This window comes from Rana temporaria, chromosome 12 (assembly GCF_905171775.1).
Source record: "Rana temporaria chromosome 12, aRanTem1.1, whole genome shotgun sequence".
In the NCBI taxonomy this organism is placed as follows: Eukaryota; Metazoa; Chordata; class Amphibia; order Anura; family Ranidae; genus Rana; species Rana temporaria.
Window position 1 is genome coordinate 75,808,862 of NC_053500.1, and position 25,551 is coordinate 75,834,412.

At 44.0% G+C, this 25,551-nt stretch overlaps 1 protein-coding gene across 1 annotated transcript in view; it reads right to left on the reverse strand.

Moving 5' to 3' along the window:
• The window catches only part of LOC120919054 (serine/threonine-protein kinase 17A-like), a 120,610-nt gene that overhangs the window by 12,644 nt on the left and 82,415 nt on the right, over window positions 1-25,551 (reverse strand). The window contains exon 2 of the mRNA XM_040331019.1: window positions 22,677-22,889. Coding sequence (XP_040186953.1) covers window positions 22,677-22,889 — 213 coding nt within the window. The remainder of the gene's footprint in view (window positions 1-22,676; window positions 22,890-25,551) is intronic.

Sequence of the window (25,551 nt, forward strand, 5' to 3'; positions counted from 1 at the left end):
CCTCTACACCCCAGATATACCCCCAGCACTCTGACCCCTCTACATACATAAAGTAACAAAGCTGTCCTGTGCATATAATATATCTGCTAGATTAATGCCTCTCCAGCACTCTGACCCCTCTACACCCCAGATATCCCCCCAGCACTCTGACCCCTCTACACCCCAGATATCCCCCCAGCACTCTGACCCCTCTACACCCCAGATATCTCCCCAGCACTCTGACCCCTCTACACCCCAGATATCCCCCCAGCACTCTGACCCCTCTACACCCCAGATATCTCCCCAGCACTCTGACCCCTCTACACCCCAGATATCCCCCCAGCACTCTGACCCCTCTACACCCCAGATATCTCCCCAGCACTCTGACCCCTCTACACCCCAGATATACCCCCAGCACTCTGACCCCTCTACACCCCAGAAATACCCCCAGCACTCTGACCCTCTACACCCCAGATATACCCCCAGCACCCTGACCCCTCTACATACATAAAGTAACAAAGCTGTCCTGTGCATATAATATATCTGCTAGATTAATGCCTCTCCAGCACTCTGACCCCTCTACACCCCAGATATCCCCCCAGCACTCTGACCCCTCTACACCCCAGATATCCCCCCAGCACTCTGACCCCTCTACACCCCAGATATCTCCCCAGCACTCTGACCCCTCTACACCCCAGATATCCCCCCAGCACTCTGACCCCTCTACACCCCAGATATACCCCCAGCACTCTGACCCCTCTACACCCCAGAAATACCCCCAGCACTCTGACCCTCTACACCCCAGATATACCCCCAGCACTCTGACCCCTCTACATACATAAAGTAACAAAGCTGTCCTGTGCATATAATATATCTGCTAGATTAATGCCTCTCCAGCACTCTGACCCCTCTACACCCCAGATATCCCCCCAGCACTCTGACCCCTCTACACCCCAGATATCCCCCCAGCACTCTGACCCCTCTACACCCCAGATATCTCCCCAGCACTCTGACCCCTCTACACCCCAGATATCCCCCCAGCACTCTGACCCCTCTACACCCCAGATATCTCCCCAGCACTCTGACCCCTCTACACCCCAGATATCCCCCCAGCACTCTGACCCCTCTACACCCCAGATATCTCCCCAGCACTCTGACCCCTCTACACCCCAGATATACCCCCAGCACTCTGACCCCTCTACACCCCAGAAATACCCCCAGCACTCTGACCCTCTACACCCCAGATATACCCCCAGCACCCTGACCCCTCTACATACATAAAGTAACAAAGCTGTCCTGTGCATATAATATATCTGCTAGATTAATGCCTCTCCAGCACTCTGACCCCTCTACACCCCAGATATCCCCCCAACACTCTGACCCCTCTACACCCCAGATATCCCCCCAGAACTCTGACCCCTCTACACCCCAGATATCCCCCCAGCACTCTGACCCCTCTACACCCCAGATATCTCCCCAGCACTCTGACCCCTCTACACCCCAGATATCTCCCCAGCACTCTGACCCCTCTACACCCCAGATATCCCCCCAGCACTCTGACCCCTCTACACCCCAGATATCCCCCCAGCACTCTGACCCCTCTACACCCCAGATATACCCCCAGCACTCTGACCCCTCTACACCCCAGAAATACCCCCAGCACTCTGACCCTCTACACCCCAGATATACCCCCAGCACTCTGACCCCTCTACATACATAAAGTAACAAAGCTGTCCTGTGCATATAATATATCTGCTAGATTAATGCCTCTCCAGCACTCTGACCCCTCTACACCGCAGATATCCCGCCAACACTCTGACCCCTCTACACCCCAGATATCCCCCCAGAACTCTGACCCCTCTACACCCCAGATATCCCCCCAGCACTCTGACCCCTCTACACCCCAGATATCTCCCCAGCACTCTGACCCCTCTACACCCCAGATATCTCCCCAGCACTCTGACCCCTCTACACCCCAGATATCCCCCCAGCACTCTGACCCCTCTACACCCCATATATCCCCCCAGCACTCTGACCCCTCTACACCCCAGATATCCCCCCAGCACTCTGAACCCTCTACACCCCAGATATCCCCCCAGCACTCTGACCCCTCTACACCCCAGATATCCCATCAGCACTCTGACCCCTCTACACCCCAGATATCTCCCCAGCACTCTGACCCCTCTACACCCCAGATATCTCCCCAGCACTCTGACCCCTCTACACCCCAGATATCCCCCCAGCACTCTGACCCCTCTACACCCCATATATCCCCCCAGCACTCTGACCCCTCTACACCCCAGATATCCCCCCAGCACTCTGAACCCTCTACACCCCAGATATCCCCCCAGCACTCTGACCCCTCTACACCCCAGATATCCCCCAGCACCCTGAGCCCCTCTACACCCCAGATATCCCCCCAGCACTCTGACCCCTCTACACCCCAGATATCCCCCCAGCACCCTGAGCCCCTGAAATTCGGGGCTCAGGTAAGTAAAACAGGGGGCTAGGGGGACGGAAAATGCAAGGTGTTTTTTCACCTTAATGCATAGGATGCATTAAGGTGAAAAAAAAACACAAAGATTTACAACCCCTTTAAAGTGCACCTGTCATTAACAGAGTGTAGTAGATGTCTACTTCTGATAATGCTAATTGGCTGACTGTCTCTGACTCACAGATGTAGAACAAGAATCCTGTAAATAGGTATTAGAAAAGTATCAGAATTCTTTATCACTAAACTTTTTAATCCTGGTCAGCATTTCCAAAACTGTTAAAGCTAACCGAATGACAAATGACCATTGGTACTAACAAACGCAGCCCCCCTTCACTAAAAGCAGCCCATCTGGTTTTAGAATTGCTTTGATCTTCTTTTTAATGTTCTTTCCTGTTTGGTCCTGTTGAAAAACCACATAGTTCTTCTTCACAAATGTCTTGATTCGTTCTGCCCTTAGTGTTATGTTTCATATAAAGTCCCACCTTCTCCCTTTGTCCCCATTAGTCCCTCTTCTTTCATACTGTCAGGGATGGAGACCTGTGTGCCGGATGGCCACGGCCTCATCTAAAGTCCCACCAACCAAAAAGATTTTGGATTCAGAATTTCAAATCTTTATTTCGACCATCCCAAGTATAGCTCCCTATACGAATGAATGGGATCACAGTGCACATGTGCAGACTGAGGAGGACCTGGAAAGGACATACTGTGCAGCAAGGCTGTGCTTCCAACTGGAGCACACAGATGTTGGTTTGAGGGTGAAGGTGAGTATAATGCCGGGTACACACGATCATTTTTCGGTTTGTAAAAACAACGTTTTTCAGCCTCTAGAAAAAAAGACTTTTTTTCCAACTTCATCATTAAAACGACGTTGCCCACACACGATCGTTAAAAAAAAATGCTCTAGCAAAGCGCAGTGACGTACAACACGTACAACGGCACTATAAAGGGGAAGTTCCATTTAAACAGCGCCACCCTTGGGGCTGCTTTAGCTGATTTTGTGTTAGTAAAAGACGATTCACGCTTTTCTGTCTGTTACAGCGTGATGAATGTGCTTACTCCATTACGAGCGCTCCCGTCCCATAACTTGCTTCTGAACATGCGCAGGTTTTTAACGTCGTTTTAGCCCACACACGATCATTTTTTACAACCCGAAAAACAACATAGTTTAAAACGTCAATAAAAAATGCAGCATGTTCAAATTTTTTTTTTGTCGTTTTTCAGAACCCGAAAAATTATGTGAAGCCCACACACGACCATTTTAAATGATCGTGTGTACGCGGCATCAGACCACATGGACTACATTCAGGAAGCTGCATTAACTATAGCCTGACAATTCTACCCCTCCTCTGTTGTGAAGGACCATAGCCCCCCAGCTGCAGCAGAGCTCAAAGTGTTTGTAAACTCTATACAACCACTTTTACCAACAGGTAAGCCTATATTAAAGCGGGAGTTCACCCATTTAAAAAAAAAAAAAAATCTCCCCTTAGCTTCCTGCTCGTTCGGTCTAGGGGAATCGGCTATTTATATTAAAATATGTGCAGTACTTACCCGTTTTCGAGCTGCATCTTCTTCCGTCGCTTCCGGGTATGGGTCTTCGGGAGCGGGCGTTCCTTCTTGATTGACATTCTTCCGAGAGGCTTCCGACGGTCGCATCCATCGCGTCACTCGTAGCCAAAAGAAGCCGAACGTCGGTGCGGCTCTATACTGCGCCTGCGCACCGACGTTCGGCTTCTTTCGGAAAATCGTGACGCGATGGATGCGACCGTCGGAAGCCTCTCGGAAACCTGTCAATCAAGAAGGAACGCCCATTCCCGAAGCCCATACCCGGAAGCGACGGAGAGGATGCGTCTCGTAAACGGGTAAGTACTGCACATATTTTAAAATAAATAGCCGATTCCCCTAGTAATAACGAGCAGGAATCTAAGGGGGAAAAGTGCCCTCTAAGGGTGAACCCCCGCTTTAAGGGTTACCTGTAGGTGCTGGAAAGATCTCCTTAACCTCCATGGTTTAGGAGATATTTACAATAAAGCCGCGCGTCGATGTCTTTGGTGCATGCGCACTTTAGAAAGGGCGCAATCGTGTCGTTTCTAAAGGGGTCATGCCATGACTGGCAGCTCCCACGCACATGTGACTCCGGCCAGTAACAGAGCCGGTGTTTCATCAGATATGGCGACCCATCAGAAAGTGTAACGGAAGTGAAGTTTTGTTGCCGCCATCTTGCTACACCCCACACTTGTCCATAGTAAGGATACATTGAGAAGGGGGTAAGCAAACATCTTGTTACACCCACCGGAGATTTGCATTTCACACTTTTTTTTTTACAGTAAACTGAGTCAGTGACAGAAGTTTTTTTCACCTTAATGCATCCTATGCAAAAAAACATGAGGGTTTACAACCCCTTTAACAGGGGGGGTGTCAGACCTCTGCAAAGAGATCACTGCTTCCACACAGACAGCAAGAGTCTCACACTGTAGCATGGTGGCAAAGGATAGGCCTTTCTGCTCGGGAGGTGGCTCTTTTATAAAGAAAACACGCTATAAGACATCTATTGTTTTATTACAGGTGGCATGTATAGCTGATATAGGCTGGGTTCACACTATTGCGAATCGGATACAGATTTCTTTGCATAGCAGGAGATTGTGACCGACTCTCAATGGACCAAACCCCCTGCTGTGAGCAGCTCTGTGCTCTAGTGTGAGCCCAGACTTAAACTAAAAGTTCAGTTGGGCTTTAAGCAGAGTCAGCACTGCAGTACCATACATTGCTTAGGTAGGTTTGACATTTGCTTTAAAGTGGAATTAAAACCCTGTTTATTTATTTTTTCCTGACCTGCAAAAGTAAAAGGTATAACGTTCTAGAATGCATTGCATACTAGCACATTATGTTAAACCTACCTGCAAACAAAGCCCTCGTCATCCCCGCTGGAGGCCGCATTTATCTTCACCCGTCTTCCTTCCGGGTCCGCTGGTTCCGGCTCTGTGACTCCTGTGACATCACTCCCGCGCTTGCGAGTGGGAGCCGCTGGTCACAGCACGGGTGGCCGCTCCTGCAGAGCGCATGTGCTGATGACGTAATCGGCTGCATATACAGTAAATATCTCCTAAATGGCGAACCTTATTATAGGCTTACCTATAGGTACAGTATATGCATGGGACTTTCCTTCCTCTTTAAATTACTGCAGTACAAAGGTTGTTTTACAAAATAGTAGGGGGCGCTTAAGCCGCGTACACACGATCGGTCCATCCGATGAGAACGGTCTGATGGACCGTTGTCATCGGTTAACCGATGAAGCTGACTGATGGTCTGTCGCACCTACACACCATCGGTTAAAAAAACGATCGTGTCAGAATGCAGTGACATAAAACACGACGCGCTGAAAAAAATGAAGTTCAATGCTTCCGAGCATGCGTCGACTTGATTCTGAGAATGCCTGGATTTTTAACCGATAGTTGTGCCTACTAACGATCGTTTTTTTCCCATCGGTTAGGAATCCATCGGTTAAATTTAAAGCAAGTTGGCTTTTTTTTAACCGATGGTTAAATAACCTATGGGGCCCACACACGATCGGTTTTGACCGATGAAAACGGTCCATCAGACCGTTGTCCTCTGTTTAACCTATCGTGTGTACGAGGCCTCATACTTTCATCAATGTATGCAGATGGTCAGGTAGGCAGAAACAGTGGATAGATCTGTAAGATGTTTGTGTAGTATATATGCAACGTAGTCAGGGTATCCCTGAGGCACTTTGGGCTTTTTCCAGCCCCGATAATCTCTTTGCTATATATAAGGTTAAAAGGTCAACCAGATATTTCTATGTTTGTGGTCACAAAGGTCTCCTCCTGCTATCCCATTACAGCTACAAACTGACAGTATTATAGCCAGAGGAAAGTATTTAACATGCTTGTGTCACTATAGTAAATTGACAAATGGGGTTACCGGGGTTACCAGTTTTACCGTACAAAATCCTTCAAAGTTTCTGTACTTTCATACAGAGCCATTTGTAGTTTAGAAGGATCCCAAAGGAGAAATGACTGAACAGTAAAGAGGATTCACCTTTCTATGTCTGGATTGTAACATGTTCCAGGCGAGTAAGGGTCGGTGTGGACCCCGCCTGCGATCCACTTGCTCAGCAGGGAATCTGTCCGCTGAGCAGGCAGATGATGGGTCCGTGTCTGCTCCGCTCATGCAAAGCAGACACAGACACAGCCTGCCCTACTCTTAGGGGGGTCGAATGTAAATGAACTGCCTGTCCGTTTGCAGCAAACTGCCATCCCAATCGATTCGCTAGCTTTTTAGCCTATCAGATCGGATGTAGGACGTTCCGATCGGGTCCGCCTGAAAAACGGACAGGCGGACCTGATCAAAATGTTCATGTGAAGGGGGCCTTACATATATAAATGAAAACGGAGGTAAACTTTATTACTGAAACAGCTTTTAAAGTTGTTGTAACCCTAAAAAAATGAATCTTGTTTCTTTAAAGCATGATCTATAGCAGGGATATGCAATTAGTGGACCTACAGCTGTTGCAGAACTACAATTCCCATGAGGCATAGCAAGACTCTGACAGCCACAAGCATGACACCCAGAGGCAGAGGCATGATAGGACTTGTAGTTTTAAAACAGCTGGAGGTCCGCTAATTGCATATCCCTGATCTATAGCATAGTGTTTCTGTGGTGTCATTTGTCCCATTTTATGCTGTAAAATACCTGGTTGATCCTGCCTGTTCCTGTGTCCCCCTGTATGTGCTGAGCATGATAATCATGGCTGCTGATCCCTGATACTGTGGTCAGTTTATGTGCCTTCATCATCTCGCTGTGTGTAGTCTCTCCCCTCTCCCTCTCCCCTCCCTCCCTGTTATTTCCTAGTCAGTGCGAGAGTCGATCTCTGAGCCTCTTCCTTGACTTGTTCTTCTCCACGTTAAACCTCACTCACCAAATTTAAGTTTAAAGCCGCGTACACACGATCGGAAAACCGACAACAAAACCGTGGTTTTTTTCTCAACGGAATGTTGGCTCAAATTTGTGTTGCATACACACGGTCACACAAATGTTGTAGAAAATTGTGAACGTCAAGAATGCGGTCACGTACAACACTTAGAAGTTCGATGATTCCGAGCATTCGTCGAATTGATTCCAAACATGCATAGGATTTTTGTGCGTCGAAATTGCACACAGACGATCGGAATTTTCCGACAAGTCGGAAAAATTGAGAACCAGCTCTCAAACATTTGTTGTCGGAAATTCCGACAGCAAATGTCTGATGGAGTATACACACGGTCGGAATATCCGATCAAAATCTCACATCGAACATTTGTTGTCGGAAATTCCGATTGTGTATATGCGGCATCAGACTACAACACATATTTTTATCTCAATGTCTCCATAAAGAACAGGTAACGAGCGGCACTATCTAAATCAGAAAACCTCAACGGCAAACTTCATTTGAGCCCAGGTTCACACTGTCAATGTAAATCGCGGGCTGAAAGTGAGCACATTGACCTATAAATGATGCAACTATGTTATACAAATGTAAGCAATAATCTGAATACTGAAAGGATTATCAGAAATCACAAAGCTTTATCCTAAAATCCATGCATAAGGAATGTAAAAATGTACCCTGTGCAAGTCTAAAATAAATTGAGATATTAAAAAACTGGAATATTAAAAAAAATTGATAAGAAGTATATTATGAATCACTAATAAAACCATTTAAATCCAATTAAATATTAAGTCCCCTTGGAGTCAAAGTGTTTAAAAAAAAAAAAAACTCGACTTGGTTTCTCTTTGTGGGAGATTCCTGGTCCAATTCGATCCCCTCCATGTGGGGTACACACGATTTATCCCCACAATTTTAGACCTATAGGATTTGTCATTTTTTAGATTTTTAAATTTACTTAACTAAGCAAGTTTGTTACAAAATCTGGTGTAAACCCGCTCTAATTTATACAGCTTCTTGTAGAAAACGGTTACATCTTGTCCATATCTACCTGTATCACACATCTTGATTTCAATTACTGTTTTTATTGGTGTATGACACTCACTTTTTTACCCTGAAAATAGAGGGTAAACTGTGCCTGCTTGTTATACGCAGGGGGCTGTAGAAAGTTTTTTCTGAAACTTCCCTCTTAAAAGTTAGGGTGCGTGTTATACGCCGATAAATACGGTATGTTTTTTAATCCCTCACCAAAAAAAAAGTGTGGCATTTGTCAATAAATTTCACGTGAAACACAGCAGACGTTTGCCATTTCATTTGTGTAATGTTTGACTCTGCGATTTATGTCGGAGGGAAATGTTCCCATTCATAATGATTTCCCATTGTCCATCCGTAAATTGTTGGACACTTTTTGCCCTCATTTACATAAGGGCCATCAAACGTGAACGGAAGGGGTTAATTGTCTCCCTGGCTTCGATAAGATGCCTTTATGAGAATTTATTGTCTCAGCGCATTCCATGTTCAGGGGCCTGCAAGACTCATTTGCTGTCTACACGAGCGAGCGGCTAATGAGCAATGAAGCACAAGGCCAACAGACAAAGGACTGAAAACAGCAGCGCTCTTCTGTGACTCCAGCTGCTTTATGGACGTCATGGAAAAAAAATAATCAAATAATAGGCCAAGAATAGTCTTTGTGGGCAAGGCCGTCTTTAATATGGTTTGGGCCCAGGGCAAACATTTTTTTTGGGCCCCCCTCCAGTTTATTTTGGGCCTGACTGGTTCACATGTATGTTTTGGCGGTCCTCATTTGTGCAGGTACAGCAGCCCATTCATTTGAATAGGCCGCCATGCCTTTGTTTCCTGCAGAAAAAAGGTGCATTCAGCATTTTAAAAATACAGTTGCCTTGAAATCCATTCTGCTTTTGCACCATGCTACTTACCTGCAGTTCTTGCACACACAAACGCACTGTGTTTTTAAAAGCGTGACCTAAACGTCTAGAAATGCAGCAAGTTTGACAGTGCGGGAACTGCAGATAAGTCACAGCAGACAGCAGAATGGACAGACAGTGCTGTATTTCAGTGCTTGATGGGCATAGGCGTGCCGTGTGCGCAGCCTATTACATGAGGCATGCGCTTTTCTTTGCAGGAAACGCAGGCATGGCGGCCCATTCAAATGAATGGGCTGCTGTGCCTGCGCAAATGTGGGCCGCCAAAACACATACATGAACCAGCCCGGCCCAAAATAAGCCCATCAAGCAGTTAAATACAGACAGTAATGTCATGTGCTCTGAGGCTTTACTCAGCCTGGACTGCAGGTCTGGTCTGTGATTTAAAGAGTTCCTCTATTTTACACATGGCATGGCATGGGTCCCATGGTGCTAAAGCAGAATGGACAGACGGTGCCTTGACCCCATGCCATGCCATGTGTAAAATAGAGGAACTTTTTAAAACACTGACCAGACCTGCAGTGAATCATCAAATATTATAAAGACTTTGGGCACACTCTACAGAAAACTTCAATTTACAATATAGATTAGCAAACAGTGACATAATACCTTGAGGAGCAGGACATGAAGAAGTCAGCCTCGGGAAGAGCAAACTGGGGATGTTATAAAATCACATTCTAATTCACTTTTATATACAAGCAGCACCCAGTGGCAGGAAGGGAGAAGTGCACGTCTAAAGGGAAGCCAGGGGTGCTGTACATTTTAAAACACTGGGAAGGGAAGCAGTACTGTCACTGGCTGCATGCCGCTGATGATTTTCAGCCTGATTTGTGGGCAGCACAGGGGCTTAACGGGAGGCAGGGCCGCCATCAGGAATTATGGGGCCACTTACACAGCTTCAGGCCTGGGCCCCCTGGAGCAGAGAACCGGGATGGGGGGTGCTTCCGCCTGAAATTGAGAAGCAAGGGGGGGGCTGCCGCGAATTTAGAAGCGGGGGGCCCTTTACAAAAAAAGAAATAAAGAAAAATATATATAAAAAAGGGGTGTAGCCATCCGGGGCCCTGGGGACCTCTGGGCCCTTTAATAAAAAGAAAAAAAGAAATAAAAAATATATATAAAAAATATATTTTAAAAGGGGGTGGCCATCTGGGGCCCTGGGGACCTCTGGGCCCTTTAATATTTTTGTTTTAATAAAAATAAATTACAAAAAAAGGGGGTTGCCATCCGGGACCTCTGGGCCCTTTAATAAAAAATATATATAAAGAAACATTTATAAAAAAAAAGGGGGGGTTGCCATCCAGGGCCCTGGGGACCTCTGGGCCCTTAAATAAAAAAATAAAATAAAAAATATATAAACAAAAATAAAAAAATAAACATTTATAAAAAAGATAAAGGGTGTTTGCCACATGGGGCCCTGGGGACCTCTGAGCCCTTTAATAAAAAAATAAATAAATATATATATATATATATATATATATATATATATATATATATATATATATATATATATATATATATATATATATATATATATATATAAGAAATAAAATATATAAAAAAATGTTTTTTATAAAAAAAAGGGGGGTTGCCATCCGGGGCCCTGGGGACCTCTGGGTCCTATAATAATAATAATAAACATATATATATATATATATATATATATATATATATATATATATATATATATAAAAAGATTTTTTTTTTATAAAAAAAGGGGGGTTGTCATCCGGGGCCCTGGGGAACTATGGGCCCCTGGGGACCCCCAGACCTCTAAAAAAATTGGCCCTTTAATAAAAAATAAAATAAAAATTTATTAAATTGTCCCTTTAATAAAAATATATAATTTTTTTTTTAATTAAAAAAAAAAACAAAAAAAAAGGGGGGGGGTTGCCATCTGGGGCCCTGGGGTCCTCCGGGCCCCTGGGGGCCTCCGGACCCCTAAAAAAAAAAAAAAAAAATTTTTTTTTTTTTTTTTTTTTTTTTTTTTTGGGGGTTGCTTTGGGCCCCCAACAGTCACAGGGCCCAGGGCACCTGCCCCATTTGCCCTGCGGTAAAGACGGCCCTGTTTGTGGGTAATCTGCAGTAGAATTTAAACAGCACCTGGCTTTTCATTTATAACATCCAGTCACCTGTGCATGTTACATTAAAAATCCATTAAATGCTTTGGGGGAGGAAAGTTATAATCCTATTTAGTAGTTTAGGTTCTCGTTTCCGGTGATTTTCCACAGGATTGTCATTTACACACATTACTGTATACATATTTTATTCTGTTTTATTGAAGGAACACTCCAGACAAACATGACACATTGTCTTCCAGACATCTTGGTTTTCATCTCAGACTTAATCTTGTCTACCTGTCGGCCCTGTCAGCTAAAATTAGAACGTCAGATGCTTTTCAGTAGCTCTGCTAAAAGAATTGTGCGATTAATCCCTTTTTTTTTTGCATTGCATTAATTTCAATGACGGAGGTTACTTTATGGTTATCAATTTTATCTCTCTGAAATATCTAATATACTCTCAATATTTATTTGCACGCAATTTTACTCTGGCTCTTTCTTGTATTGATACAAAAGCAAAATACAGTTTGGAAAAAGACCCTGGTGAATTACTTTCTAAATATTTTATATTATCTAATTTATGTTATATTAATTAAATATATAAGCCTTACAACTTTAAAGTGGTTGTAAACCCTTTACAACCACTTTAGCCTACAGGTAAGCCTAGATTAAGGCTTACCTGTAGGTGCTTGAAATATTTCCCAGACCTGCACGGTCTAGGAGATATTTGCAAATCGCCGTAGGACGCAGGAGTGGCGTCACGCGACTTCGGCCAGTCACAGTGCCGGAGTTCGCGGCCCCGGAAGGAAGAGGGGTGAAGAATGGCCGCACACTACTAGCGAGGAAGACGTGGACATTGCAGGTTTCTCCTGCAGGTAAGTGTCGCATAATGGGCTACTATGAGATGCATAGTAGCCCATTATGTTTTACCTTTACAGGGAAACAAGGAAGAATTAACACCCATCAGGGTTTACTTCCTTATTAACCACTTGCTTACCAGGCCATAGACAAAAGACATTCCAGTCGGAAGTGGAATAATGGGGTTATGGCTGGAGCAATAAGCCATGGCACGGTATTGTTTTTTTCAGCCAGAGATTCTCTAACCGATAAAAGTGGTCAGAGCGGCAGATTCATCACTGGATCAGTTCTAGAAGTGGCCTGAGGGATCTCCCCCTCCCGTCGCTTCTCAGGCTTACCTGGATGATCGGTAGCCCCAAGAACCAATCCGGACGTTGCGGAGGCTGGCAACGTAGATGAGCTGAGGAAAGATGGCCTATGCTCAGGTCAATAGGAGAAGGTTAGAAATAATTGAAGTACAATGTGAAAATGAATATAGGATTTTACTGACCATAGATACGATTTAAGTACTTGAATGTGTTTTGATATTAGCCTGATTTGGTCAAGGAAGGGGGGGGGGACACTGTATACCAGTCAGGTTCTACTCTGGTGCCTCCTGCTCTAAGAGTAGGGTGACCACGTGTCCCATATTGCCCGGGACAGTCCTGCATTTTGCAGGTCTGTCCCGGGCACATTCATTCCAGGACAATACAGTGTCCCGGAATGAAACTGACACAGCCACCCCCTTGAGCCAATCTGATGCCCCCAAAAAAGGCCCCCATATCACCACTTTACTCACTCGCAGTACTTATCCTGGCCGGGAATGTCTGGAGGAGCACAAACCCTGCCCCCTGCTTCTGATTGAAGAAATCATAAATCCCGGCTCCTGTGCCCAATCACTGTAATGTCATTCGTTACAGCACAAGCTGATTTTTGGGAAGGGAGGGTGTCCCTGAATGGTAGTTTGGAAATGTAGTCACCCTACCTAAGAGCCTCCTGAGAAGATGTACGAACAGGGAGATGGCCTCATCAGTATGCTGCTTCTCCTTCACTATCTGGGGTGCAATGTGGAGCATCCGGTAGTGCAGGAGCTGGATATCCTGCCTGACACATGTGCCTGGATCGCAAGACTAGTTAAATAGAATTTTACATAATTTCTGCAGGTAAAGTAGTACACCTACTCTATTTGTATAGTGTGTTTTTCACTGCTGGCCTAGAGTTCAATTTTAAATATTTGTTCAGAGTTGTTAAACAATGTAATCAGGCCAGGGATAATGACTATTTTCCAGAAAGTTTGGCATTTGTGGGCTGGTGTAAGTTGCCTAACATTAGGTAAACTAGGCTGTGCATTCTTTAATTCCTTTATAAATGTACTGTCTCCCTTTGTTTTGTAGTGCCGCATAAACCGCTATTGAAATCCTGCATTATAATAATGAATAAAACCTTTATCGACTGAATACACCGAATGCACCAAATCTTGTCCCTATACAACCCTGGTCTGCATATCTAAAATTCCAAATTGTTTTTTTTCCCCAGTCTCAACCAAATCACTTGACAGGTGGAGAATAATGTAATCTTTTATAACCAAAACCACCCAAAATGAATATTCAGGATTAATAGGATAACTGATGTATATTATTCTTAATAATTGTCTAATCATCCAGAATAAATGATAACTTTTATCTAAATACCGTACTTTTAAAGTCTGCCCAATTTATTTCAGTTTGACACCACTGCTTATGGGGATAGGAAATTCCATGAATATTCTTTTTCTATTTTGGGTGATTCATCTTTTAGTTATCTACCTCTCTACACATCCTTATCTATCCAAAACGATTCTGTTTTCTACCATTCTCTCTACACATTCGTATCTATCCAAAATCACTTTCTTTTATTTCTGTTATTCTCTTTTTAGGTTATCTTTCCCAGTGTGCTGTGGTGTGCAAACTAAATGGCCATTACGGTTCAGAAATATTCCTTCTACATTTGTATATATCTAAAGCTGCTTTACAGGTACTTCTCACTTAACCACCAGGTTATATTCCTTCTACATTTGTATATATATAAAGCTGCTTTACAGGTACTTCTCACTTAACCACCAGGTTCCATTTCAATAAACAAATTGGTTGTTAAAGAGGAGGTTCGGGAAAAAAAAAAAAATTAAAAGCCAGCAGCTACACATACTGCAGCTGCTGGCTTTTAATAAATGGACACTTACCTGTCCTGCTGTCCCTCAATGTCAGCAGTAGGGTTCCCGCGTGAAGCCGAAAGGCTACACTGCCGCCGCCATTGCGGGTAAGGGAACCCGGCAGTGTAGCCTTTCGGCTTCACGCCGGGAACCCTACTGCACATGCATGAGGCCCCGCTCCTCTCTCCTATTAGCCCGGCAGCCAAGGGAGGAGGGAGCCCTACAGTGACTTCACTGCCACGCCACGGCTGCGGCCGGACTCCCGGAAGTGTGAAAGGATACCTGTCAAAGACAGGTATCCTATCCCCCCTCCCCTCCGAAAGGTGCCAATTGTGGCACTGGAGGGGGGGAGAAATCCAATAAGCGGAAGTTCCACTTTAGGGTGGAGCTCCGCTTTAAATCAGGAGCCACAAGTAATCAATATTTCAAGCATTCTTAACTACTGTATTGTGAAAAAACCCTCTAAAAACACAAAACTGCAGCTTAATAACGTTGTTTTAATTTGCAAAAGTACAGAACACAAACAAAAATACTGTACAATACAATGATCGTTCGGGTGGTCATTAAACAGGTAAGTCGTTAAATGAGGAGTATCTGTATTATGCTTCCTAATTCTTTTAGGCTAGGTTTACACAAATGTGGTGCAGGAAAAACATTGGGTGTTAGTGCAATCTTAACGACACCCCTAATGCGGCTGCAGTGCAGTGCCAAAATTGCTGCATGCACGTCTTGCAATGCGGTGCGATTTGAGCCCATTCAAAATGAATGCACTTAAAGTGGTTATAAACCCTTACAGACCACTTTTAACTACAGGTAAGCCTATAAAAAATATCTTCTAAACCTGCATGGTTTAGGAGATACAGTGCCTTGCAAAAGTATTCAACCCTTGGTATTTTACCTATTGTGTTACATTCCAGCCTTTAGTTCAATGTTTTTTTTTATCTGAATTATATGTCATGGATCAGAACAGAACACAATAGTCTAAGTTGGTGAAGTAAAATTAGAAAAATATATACATAAAACTATTTTTCTGAAATAAAAAACAGATAATTGCCACGTATTCACCCCTTTGTTATGAAGCCCATAAAAAGCTCCAGTGCAACCAATTACCTTCAGAAGTCACATAATTAGTGAAATGATGTTCACCTGTGTGCAATCTAAGGGCCAGATCCAGAGAGAATTGGATCCGTGCAGTGTATGAGAGATACGCTACGCCGCCGTACCTTACCTGGCGGAATTTCGAATCCTCAACGATTTCACGCCGTAAGTTACGGCGGCGTAGTGTATTTCTGTCAGCGGAATTCAAATCGGCAATCAGGGGGCGGGTTTCATTTAAATGAAGCGCGTCCCCGCGCCGAATGAACTGCTCATGCGTCGTCCAGAAATTTCTTGCCGAGCTTTGCGCAAAATGACGTCGCAACTACGTAATTTTTTGAACTTAGACGTGAGTTACGTCCATCCCTATTCACGGACGACTTACGCAAAAAAAAAAATTCTAATTTCGACGCGGGAACGACGGCCATACTTAACATGGCAAGTCTATCTATACGCCGCAAAATACAAGCTTTAACTATACGCCGGAAAAAGCCGACTACAGACGACGTTAGAAAATGCGACGGCCGCGCGTACGTTCGTGGATCGTCGTAAATCGCTAATTTGCATACCCGACGCGGAAAACGACGCAAACTCCACCCAGCGGGCGCCGAAGTATTGCATCTAAGATCCGAAGGCGTACGAAGCCGTACGCCTGTCGGATCTTACCCAAACGCCGTCGTATCTTGGTTTGAGGATTCAAACTAAAGATACGACGCGGGAAATTTGAAAGTACGCCGGCGTATCAGTAGATACGCCGGCGTACTTGCTCTGTGAATCTGGCCCTAAGTGTCACATGATTTGTCATTACATATACACACCTTTTTGAAAGGCCCCAGAGGCTGCAAGACCTAAGCAAGAGGCACCACTAACCAAACACTGCCATGAAGACCAAGGAACTCTCCAAACAAGTAAGGGACAATGTTGTTGAGAAGTCAGGGTTAGATTATAAAAAAAATATCCAAATCTTTGATGATCCCTAGGAGCACCATCAAATCTATCATAACCAAATAGAAAGAACATGCCACAACAGCAAACCTGTCAAGAGACGGCCCCACATCAAACATCACAGACCGGGCAAGGATGGCATTAATCAGAGAGGCAGCACAGAGACATAAGGTAACCCTGGAGGAGCTGCAGAGTTCCACAGCAGAGACTGTACATAGGATGACAATAAGCCGTACGCTCCATAGAGTTGGGCTTTATGGCAGAGTGGCCAGAAGAAAGCCGTTACTTGTAGCAAGGAAAATGGCACGTTTTGAGTTTGTGAAAAGGCATGTGGGAGACTCCCAAAATGTATGGAGGAAGGTGCTCTGATCTGATGAGATTAAAATGTAACTTGTTGGCCATTAAAGAAAACGCTATGTCTGGTGCAATCCCAACACATCACAAGAGGTAAAATTGATCCGGAGAATATCCGATTGCCTCTCGGGGGATCAGGAATACATTTTTTCCCTGCTGTAGCAAATTGGATCATGCTTTGCTGTTTTTTTTGTTGCCTTCCTCTGGATCAACTGTGGGTATATAATTGGGTATATGTGATTGTACAATACTATTATTATTTTATTTCTTATGGTTGAACTTGTCTATTTTCAACATGACTAACTATGTAACAGTGAAACATGGTGTTGGCAGCATCATGCTGTGGGGATGTTTTTCAGTCGGGACTGGGAAACTGGTTAGAGCTGAGGGAAAGATGGATGGTGCTAAATACAGGGATATTCTTGAGAAAAACCTGTACCACTCTGTGTGATTTGAGGCTAGGACGAAGGTTCGCCTTCCAGCAGGACAATGACCCCAAACACACTGGTAAAGCAACACTTAAGTGGTTTAAGGGGAAACATGTAAATGTGTTGGAATGGCCTAGTCAAAGCCCAGACCTCAATCCAATAGAAAGTCTGTGGTCAGACTTAAAGATTGCTGTTTACAAGCGCAAACCATCCAACTTGAAGGAGCTGGAGTCGTTTTACAAGGAGGAATGGGCAAAAATCCCAGTGGTAAGATGTGGCAAGCTCATAGATACTTATCCAAAGCGACTTGGAGCTGTGATAGCTGCAAAAGGTGGCTCTACAAAGTATTGACTTTAGGGGGGTGAATAGTTATGCACATTGAATTTTTCTGTTATTTTGTCTTGTTTGCTTCACAATAAAAGAAAAAAAAACTTGTGGGCATGTTCTGTAAATAAAATGATGCAAATCCTCAAACAATCCATGGTAATTTCAGGTTGTGAGGCAACAAAACACAAAAAATGCCAAGGGGGGTGAATACTTTTGCAAAGCAATGTATTTATCAATGGCACATGTGCACTAAAAAAAGGGCATGATCGTGACATTTCTATAGGGTGACCGTCGGCTCCCGCGTATGCGCAGAAGTGACGTAATGCGACAGTCAAAGAGCCGGAGTCCACGACCCCAGAAGGAAGAGGGGTGAAGATGGACGCGGCCACCAGCAGGGACATTGCGAGCTTTGTTTGCAGGTAAGTGGCACATAATGGGCAAGTATGCAATGCTTGCCCATTATGCTTTTACTTTGCAAGGGAATAAAGGGGAAGTAAAACATGAAATCATGTGCTGGAGGCTTTTGTGGAGAATATCAAAGCATGTTTTTATCATGGAACAGGAAAGAGGAGGATACAACTACACACACAAACACACTTAGGAACTTAGGGCCAGATTCACAAAAGGGATACGACGGCGTATCTGCTGATACGCCGTCGTATCCCTGTTTCTATCTATGCGACTGATTCATAGAACCAGTTACGCATAGATATCCCTAAGATCCGACAGGTGTAATAGTTTTACACTGTCGGATCTTAGGATGCAGTACCGCGGCCGCCGCTGGGGGGATTTCGCGTCGTAAACCAGCGTCGGGTATGCAAATTAGCAGTTAGGGCGATCCACAAAATTTTTTCCCGTCGTTACGTCGCCGCAAGTCTTAGTTTGCCGTCGCAAAGATAGGGTACCTTTTACAAAGTGTAAACTTAGTACACCATGTAAAAGTATACCCGTCTTTCCCGCGTCGCTTTCAATTTTTTTTAAAAAATTTTTTTTTCCCCGGCGCAAGTCTTTTTTACCCGTCGCGATTCACAAAACGTTGGCGCGTCGTAACTTCGCGCAAAGCTTGTCGGGAAATTTGCGACGGGAGCATGCGCAGTACGTCCGGCGCGGGAGCGTGCCTAATTTAAATGGGATTCGCCCCATTCGATTGGGCCCGCCTTGCGCCGGACGGATTTAGGATACACCGCCGCAAATTTCCAGGTAAAATTTGCGGCAGTGTAACCTAAATCGGTTACGTTACGCTGCGCCCGCTGTACGTGAATCTGGCCCTTAGGTACTTTCTCTAAATTCATTACCATAGAATACACATTATAACATTGCAGTGCCACCTACTGGTATAAGATAGGTATAATGCACAAAGTATTCTTCACAGTAATTTACATTACATGCTGTTGTCCTTCCAACAGAAGAGGTACGTATTACTGCTCCTTATAGAATGGCAATGTGATCTACACTGGAGACACTGCACTGAAAATTGCCAGCACTGATTTCTAAACACTGAAAGTTAGTGTATTGCTGCAATCCTACCCACAACCCTTTACACAAGACTGTTGGGTGGCCTGTTAGCATGTATGCACTAACACACCACAAAAAAACTCTTTAGTGTAAATAGGCACTAAATTCACTAGAATCAGAGCTTTTTTTCTCAGAAAATAGGTGCAGGAACTCAACCATGACCCCGTTCAGGTTTCACAAACAGTATAAGGGTCTTAAAGGGTCATTAAATACCAGGATTGCATTACATACAGAGTGCAGAGTTCAGGTGGTTACAAACAGAGTGCAGAGCTGTCACTTGTAAACACAGAAACCAGACTTCTGTGTTTACAAGTGATTGTGGTGAGCAGGCGCCAAAGGGTCTGAGCCAGAGGTGGTGGAACTGAGTTCCCCCAAGTTCCCCCTGAAAAAAAGCCCTGACTAGAATAATAAAATATCCCTGAACCGTCATGACTTCACCAAACCTAAATTTGGCTTCACAGCTTCCTCTGCAACATCAAATGATGAACTATATATTTCTGTCAAAGACTGATATGTAAATTGATTCTTTATGGTTGTTGTGGTACACAAACAGCTCAGAGAAGTTGTCAGCAGTGGTAGGATTTTCTGTAAGAGCAAACCACAAATGTAAAGGTTTATTTGCATGGTTTACTGACATACTTTCACAATCCCCTTATAAGGTGACATTTCAATGTAGAACATATTTTACAGACAGTGTCTGTCAGCTGGCTAGGATGTGGTCACCTGTGTGTGATCTACATAGACTGACATGCAAGATTCTCAGAAAGATACTGCAGGTTTAATAAGGAGATTTACTAGGAATTTCTACACAGTTTTGAACTACAAAGTTTTCAACGCTTTAGGCTACATTCACAATGCACACCCTGCAAATTCCAGCAGCAAGAATCTGTGGATCCCTGAGGCTGAAATAACAGGTGCTTGTGAAGAGCTGCGACCGCTCAGCCCAAAAACTGCAATGTAGGCGGATGGTGTAGCTGTTTGCACATCCAGCGACTACCTGTGATGATCACACAAAGTGCGTTCAGCCAGGATCATTTGTTCCTAACCGCAAACAGCACAGAGCCGGCCATTGCACTGTATGGGCTGAGCGGCTACCTCTCTTCGCAAACACCTGTAATTTCTGCCACAGGGATCTGCAGATTCTTGGCAATGGCAATTAAAGCGGAGGTCCGGGGAAAAAAGCTGCTGGCTTTTAATAAATGGACTCTTACCTGTCCCGGTGTCCCTCGATGTCGGCACCGCAGCTGATGTTTTCATCAGCTGTCGGGTGCTGCCGCCACCATTGAGAATAAGAGAACACGGCAGTGTAGCCTTTCGGCTTCACGCCAGGAACCCTACTGCGAATGTGTGAGGCCCCGCTCCTCTCTCCTATTAGCCTGGCGGCCAGGGGAGGAGGAGGATGGAGCCCCCCCGGTGATGTCACTGCCGCGTCACAGCCAAGGCCGGATTCCCGGAAGTGGAAAAGGTATCCTGTCCCCCCTTCCCCCCGAAAGGTGCCAATTGTGGCACCGTAGGAGGGGAGGGATCCGATGAGTGGAAGTTCCACTTTAGGGTGGAGCTCCGCTTTAAATACTATCAGAGACAGTTGTATACTTCTCTTATTGTACTGAGAACTTTGTGTTCATTGCGGTCTGCGTCCTCAATGAGAGAATTTCCCTTTGCTCATTGTTCTGAAGCTTGTCAGATAGAGACACAGAGGTTTTTTTTTTTACTAAAGGCAAATCCACTTTGCACTACAAGTGCAAACTACAAATGCAAAGTGCACTTGAAATTGCACTGAAAGTGCACTTGGAAGTGCAGTAGCTGCAGATCTGAGGGGGACATGCAAGGAAAATAAAACAGCATTTTAGCTTGCACATGATTGGATGATAAAATCAGCAGAGCTTCCCCTCATTTCAGATCTTCCCCTCAGATTTACAGTGACTGCACTTCCAAGTGCACTTGTAGTGCAAAGTGAATATGCCTTTCGTAAATAACACCTAGTTTTAACAAGCTAACTGTTCAATCCATCCAGCACTTTACTCACATGCCCAATGCTTGGATGATCAGTTTATGGTGACACTGTGGTATAACTCAATTACAAGAAATAGCCAGCATTCACCCAGGCAAAGAGGACCTGGCACTGTGTAAAGTGGACACATTTCCCGGGAGCCTGGGAATGACAGGTGTTGCATACAGCAGCCTGTACAAATCAATGACAGGCTGCAACTGTATGCTGGTAAATGCAGATCCAAGCTTTTATCAGCTCCTCTAGATTGACAACCTCCCATTAAGGCATTTTAAAGTTTTTATAACTCCTCCTGCTTGTATCAGGACTCTGGGCTCTTGAGAAGAGTTCTGAGGCAGGCTGCTGTGACGCTTTCAAGAAGCTATGTACAGCCCCCTGCTGACCCCTCCCACCAGTCACGATCTGTCTGAATTACATAGAGACCAACAGAAATTATGATTTTTATTTAAAAATGTCATTAAAATGTTGATGAGGGGGGGATGGGGAGAAAGTTAGAACAACTGTCGGTTGAAGATTAGCTGCTATTTGTGTAATCTAACAGCTGACACAGGTGGCAGGATACAATAGAAGAAATTTGTCCATCTGCGCTATTAGCAGGCTGAATGAAAATCTACCAGTGTCGGTACAAAAAGTCTATGAATGTATGGCCAGCTTTAGTTACTATATCAGTCTGGACCCTATTGCCTACTAGTGACTGGCCTCCTTTGTAAGTCATACAGTATAATGCGAGACCGGTCAGACATCTGCCCCCTTGTTGCAAAGCTAGTGCCTACATCTTGACATAGGCAGAATGTATTGGTCTGTTTCAGAGCTTACACAGTGATAATGAGCCTCCCCCTGGCTCAGTGAGACAGTGCTCAGGACGGGTGAGTTGCGCCTCTGTCACTCAGAAATGCATCATGGGCAAAGTGACAGGTTTACTTACCTAATCCTTGGCTCCCCTGGCAGGCAGTGCTCCCTCACGCTCCAACCGCTGGACTTTCCCTCAGTGTCCTGCTATGGTCGCTGCTCTGGTCTTGAGGATGCCATGACTCTAGACCAATGAAGTGCAGGGGGGAGGGGGGTTGCAAATGCTGTGGCAATTGGTCTAGCTGTGAAGTGGTAGGTGGGTGGGTGAGTAAATCTCCTTTTATTGTTCCCCTGGACCCCTGCAAGGGATATTTTTTTTATTGGCCCAGAGCTGGGCTATAATAAAATCTGTCATTCACTTTTAATAGAACATAAAACATTATATACAGTGACCCACAGCATCCATTCACTGATCACTCTTCACTGGTTAAATGGATTGGTTGATATGGCTATTGCCTTGTCTGACTGACTTTTTCCATTGAATATTCCAATCATGTGTAGCCCCATCAGAGTTGTTTCATCGAAAATTCAGATGAATTCCATCAGAGTTTAGATATAGAACATGTTCTATATTTCTCCAATGAGATTTGGCGGGGGAAAAGGCCTGATCGTGTGTACGCGGCATTACTATACTTTCCCTACCATCACAGTCACAGACCAGTGATTTTATTTAGTATCTACAGTATATATAGCAGGTAAAGTGTATTGTGTTTCCACTTACTATTCCATAACCAGAATGATTTCATTGTTTGTCTCATAGACCTCATGAAGATCCACCACATAAGGTGAGAAGCGGGCCATTTCCAACACAGCAATCTCGTTGATGATGTCAATGCGGCAATCTTCCCCTTTCCTGCGCTTTCTCAGAAATTTTGCTGCGTATTCTTTCCCGGTCACTAATTCTACACATTTTTTGACCACTGCAAACTTCCCCCTAGAAGAAAATGAAAGAAAATGATTTATTTAAGGTTTTACTGATCATAGTTACATAGTTAGTCAGGTTAAAAAAAGTCCATCTAGTTCAAACATAAAAAATCAGAGCTATGAACATTCTCCTAGAAGTGATCTGTAAATTCAGAGAAGACAACGTTCTGTGTATACAGATTAGATGTTCTGTTTTATGAAAGTCTAAGGGCCAGTTCACACCAGACGCAGTTCCGTTCAGTTCCGTGTGCTTTTTTTCTGCACAAAATGCATGCACAGTGTTTTCCATGTATTCCAATGGCTCTAGTTGGCTCTAGTTCACACCATGCAGTCAGTTTCTGGTGCAGAAAATTACCGGAAACTGACTGCATGGTGTGAATACATGGAAAACACTGTGCATGCATTTTGTGCAGAAAAAAAGCAGACGGAACTGAACGGAACTGCGTCTGGTGTGAGCTGGCTACAGGTATCAGACTAAAATCAGTAAAAATCCAAAATGCAAACAATATCTCAGTCTTATCTTCAACTCTAGATAATTTAAAGAGCATTAACCACTTAAGGACCGCCTCCTGCACATATACGTCGGCAGAATGGCACGGCTGGACACAGGCATGTACCTGTACGTTGCCTTTAAGAGCCCAGCCGTGGGGCGCACGCAACCTGGTCCGAAGCTCCATGACCGCGCCCGTGGGACCTGATCGCTGCCAGTGTCCCGCGATCTGTCACAGGAGCTTAAGACCGGGGAGAGGTGAGTGTAAACACACCTTCCCCGTTCTTCTCTGTGGCAGTGACACTGATCGTCTGTTCCCTGATATAGGGAACGACGATTAGTGACATCACACCTACAGCAAGAATCACTCCCTTAGGGCACACTTAACCCCTTAGCGCCCCCTAGTGGTTAACCCCTTAACTGTCATTGTCATTTTCACAGTAACAGTGCATTTTTATAGCACTTATCGCTGTGAAAATGACAATGGTCCCCAAAAAAATTCAAAAGTGTCCGATGTGTCTGCCATTACCAGTTAAAAAAAAATGTATTAATAAAAATGCCATAAAACTATCCCCTATTTTGTAAAACGCTATAATTTTGGGAAAACCAATCAATAAACGCTTATTGCGTTTTTTTTTTACCAAAATTAACTAGAATAATACGTATCGGCCTAAACTAAGGAAAAAAAAAATATTTATATATATTTTTTTGGGGATATTTATTATAGCAAAAAGTAAAAAATATTGTTTTTTTTTCAAAATTGACGCTCTATTTTTGTTTATAGCACAAAAAATAAAAAACGCAGAGGTGATCAAATACCACCAAAAGAAAGCTCTATTTATGGGAAAAAAAGGACACCAATTTTGTTTTGGAGTCATGTGGCACGATTAAGAAAGATATTTTTCATTATATGACAACAGAAGTCAGAACAATAATAGCTTGTAACTGGAGAAATAATAAAGAACCAAACATAGCAGAGTGGATATGCAAAATGAACAAAATACAATGTATGGAAAGGCAGATAAGAGACGAAGGATATATAGTAAATAAAATGCCAATAATATGAAAAAAATGGGATGAATTTAGGCAAAAATAGATAACTATAACTGAAGGAGAATAGAGAAATGAGGGGGAAGAGGCAGGGGAGGTCCTTTTTCTGTTTGTTTGTTTGTGGGAATGAGTATGAGTGAATGTTGAAAAGGTTTTTAGGATAAGGCAACACGTATTTATTAAAACTCGATATATTGAAGAGAATATGTGAATAATATATGATGTAAACGAGTTATGTATAAATATCAGATTTTTTTGTATTTGGAAAATTATCAATAAAAAGAAATTGGAAAACAAACAATGTCTCAGCCCACCAAAAGGCACATAGAATACTTGTTAGTGTACTATACAGATAACACTGGTGTTATGCTGTAACAAAAAAAAGAAAAAAGGATAATAAATACTTCAAACACTGCTCTGTTCACAGGTTGTCATCCATAGAGTTCCACTGGGAAATCAACACCTCCAGGAATGTTGATCTTCTGGGTCCCCCCACAGTTCCTCCCACTGACCTCCACATCACAGTTGTGTCCTACAGGGACATTGAGGTCAGAGAGAGGAACCAGCGAGAACTGTGGGGGACACTTTTGCTTTATGTATACCCAGCTTTTCGGGAGCTATAGAGCAGTTACAAATATCTGAACAAATATTTATATGAACATTCCTACAAAAGAACATGCAAAAACAACATACCGTGTTATGCCGCGTACACACGACCGTTTTTCGGGATGTAAAAAATTAAATTTTTAATGGTCTAGAAAAAACTAAGTTTTTTCAACCCGATTATTGTTACACCGGCCTTGCCTACATAGGATCGTGAAAAAAAAATGCTCTAGCAAAGCGCGGTGACATACAACACGTTCGACGGCACTATAAGGGGAAGTTCCATTCAGGAGGCGCCACCCTTGGGGCTGCTTTTGCTGATTTCGTGTTAGTAAAAGACGATTCGTGCTTTTCAGTCTGTTACAGCGTGATGAATGTGCTATCTCCATTACGAACGCTAGTTTTACCAGAACGAGCGCTCCCGCCTCATAACTTGCTTCTGAGCATGCGCCTTTTTTTCATGTTCTAAATTTTTAATGCCCATTTTTTACGTCGTGAAAAATGCTCTGGAGCCCACACACAATCGTTT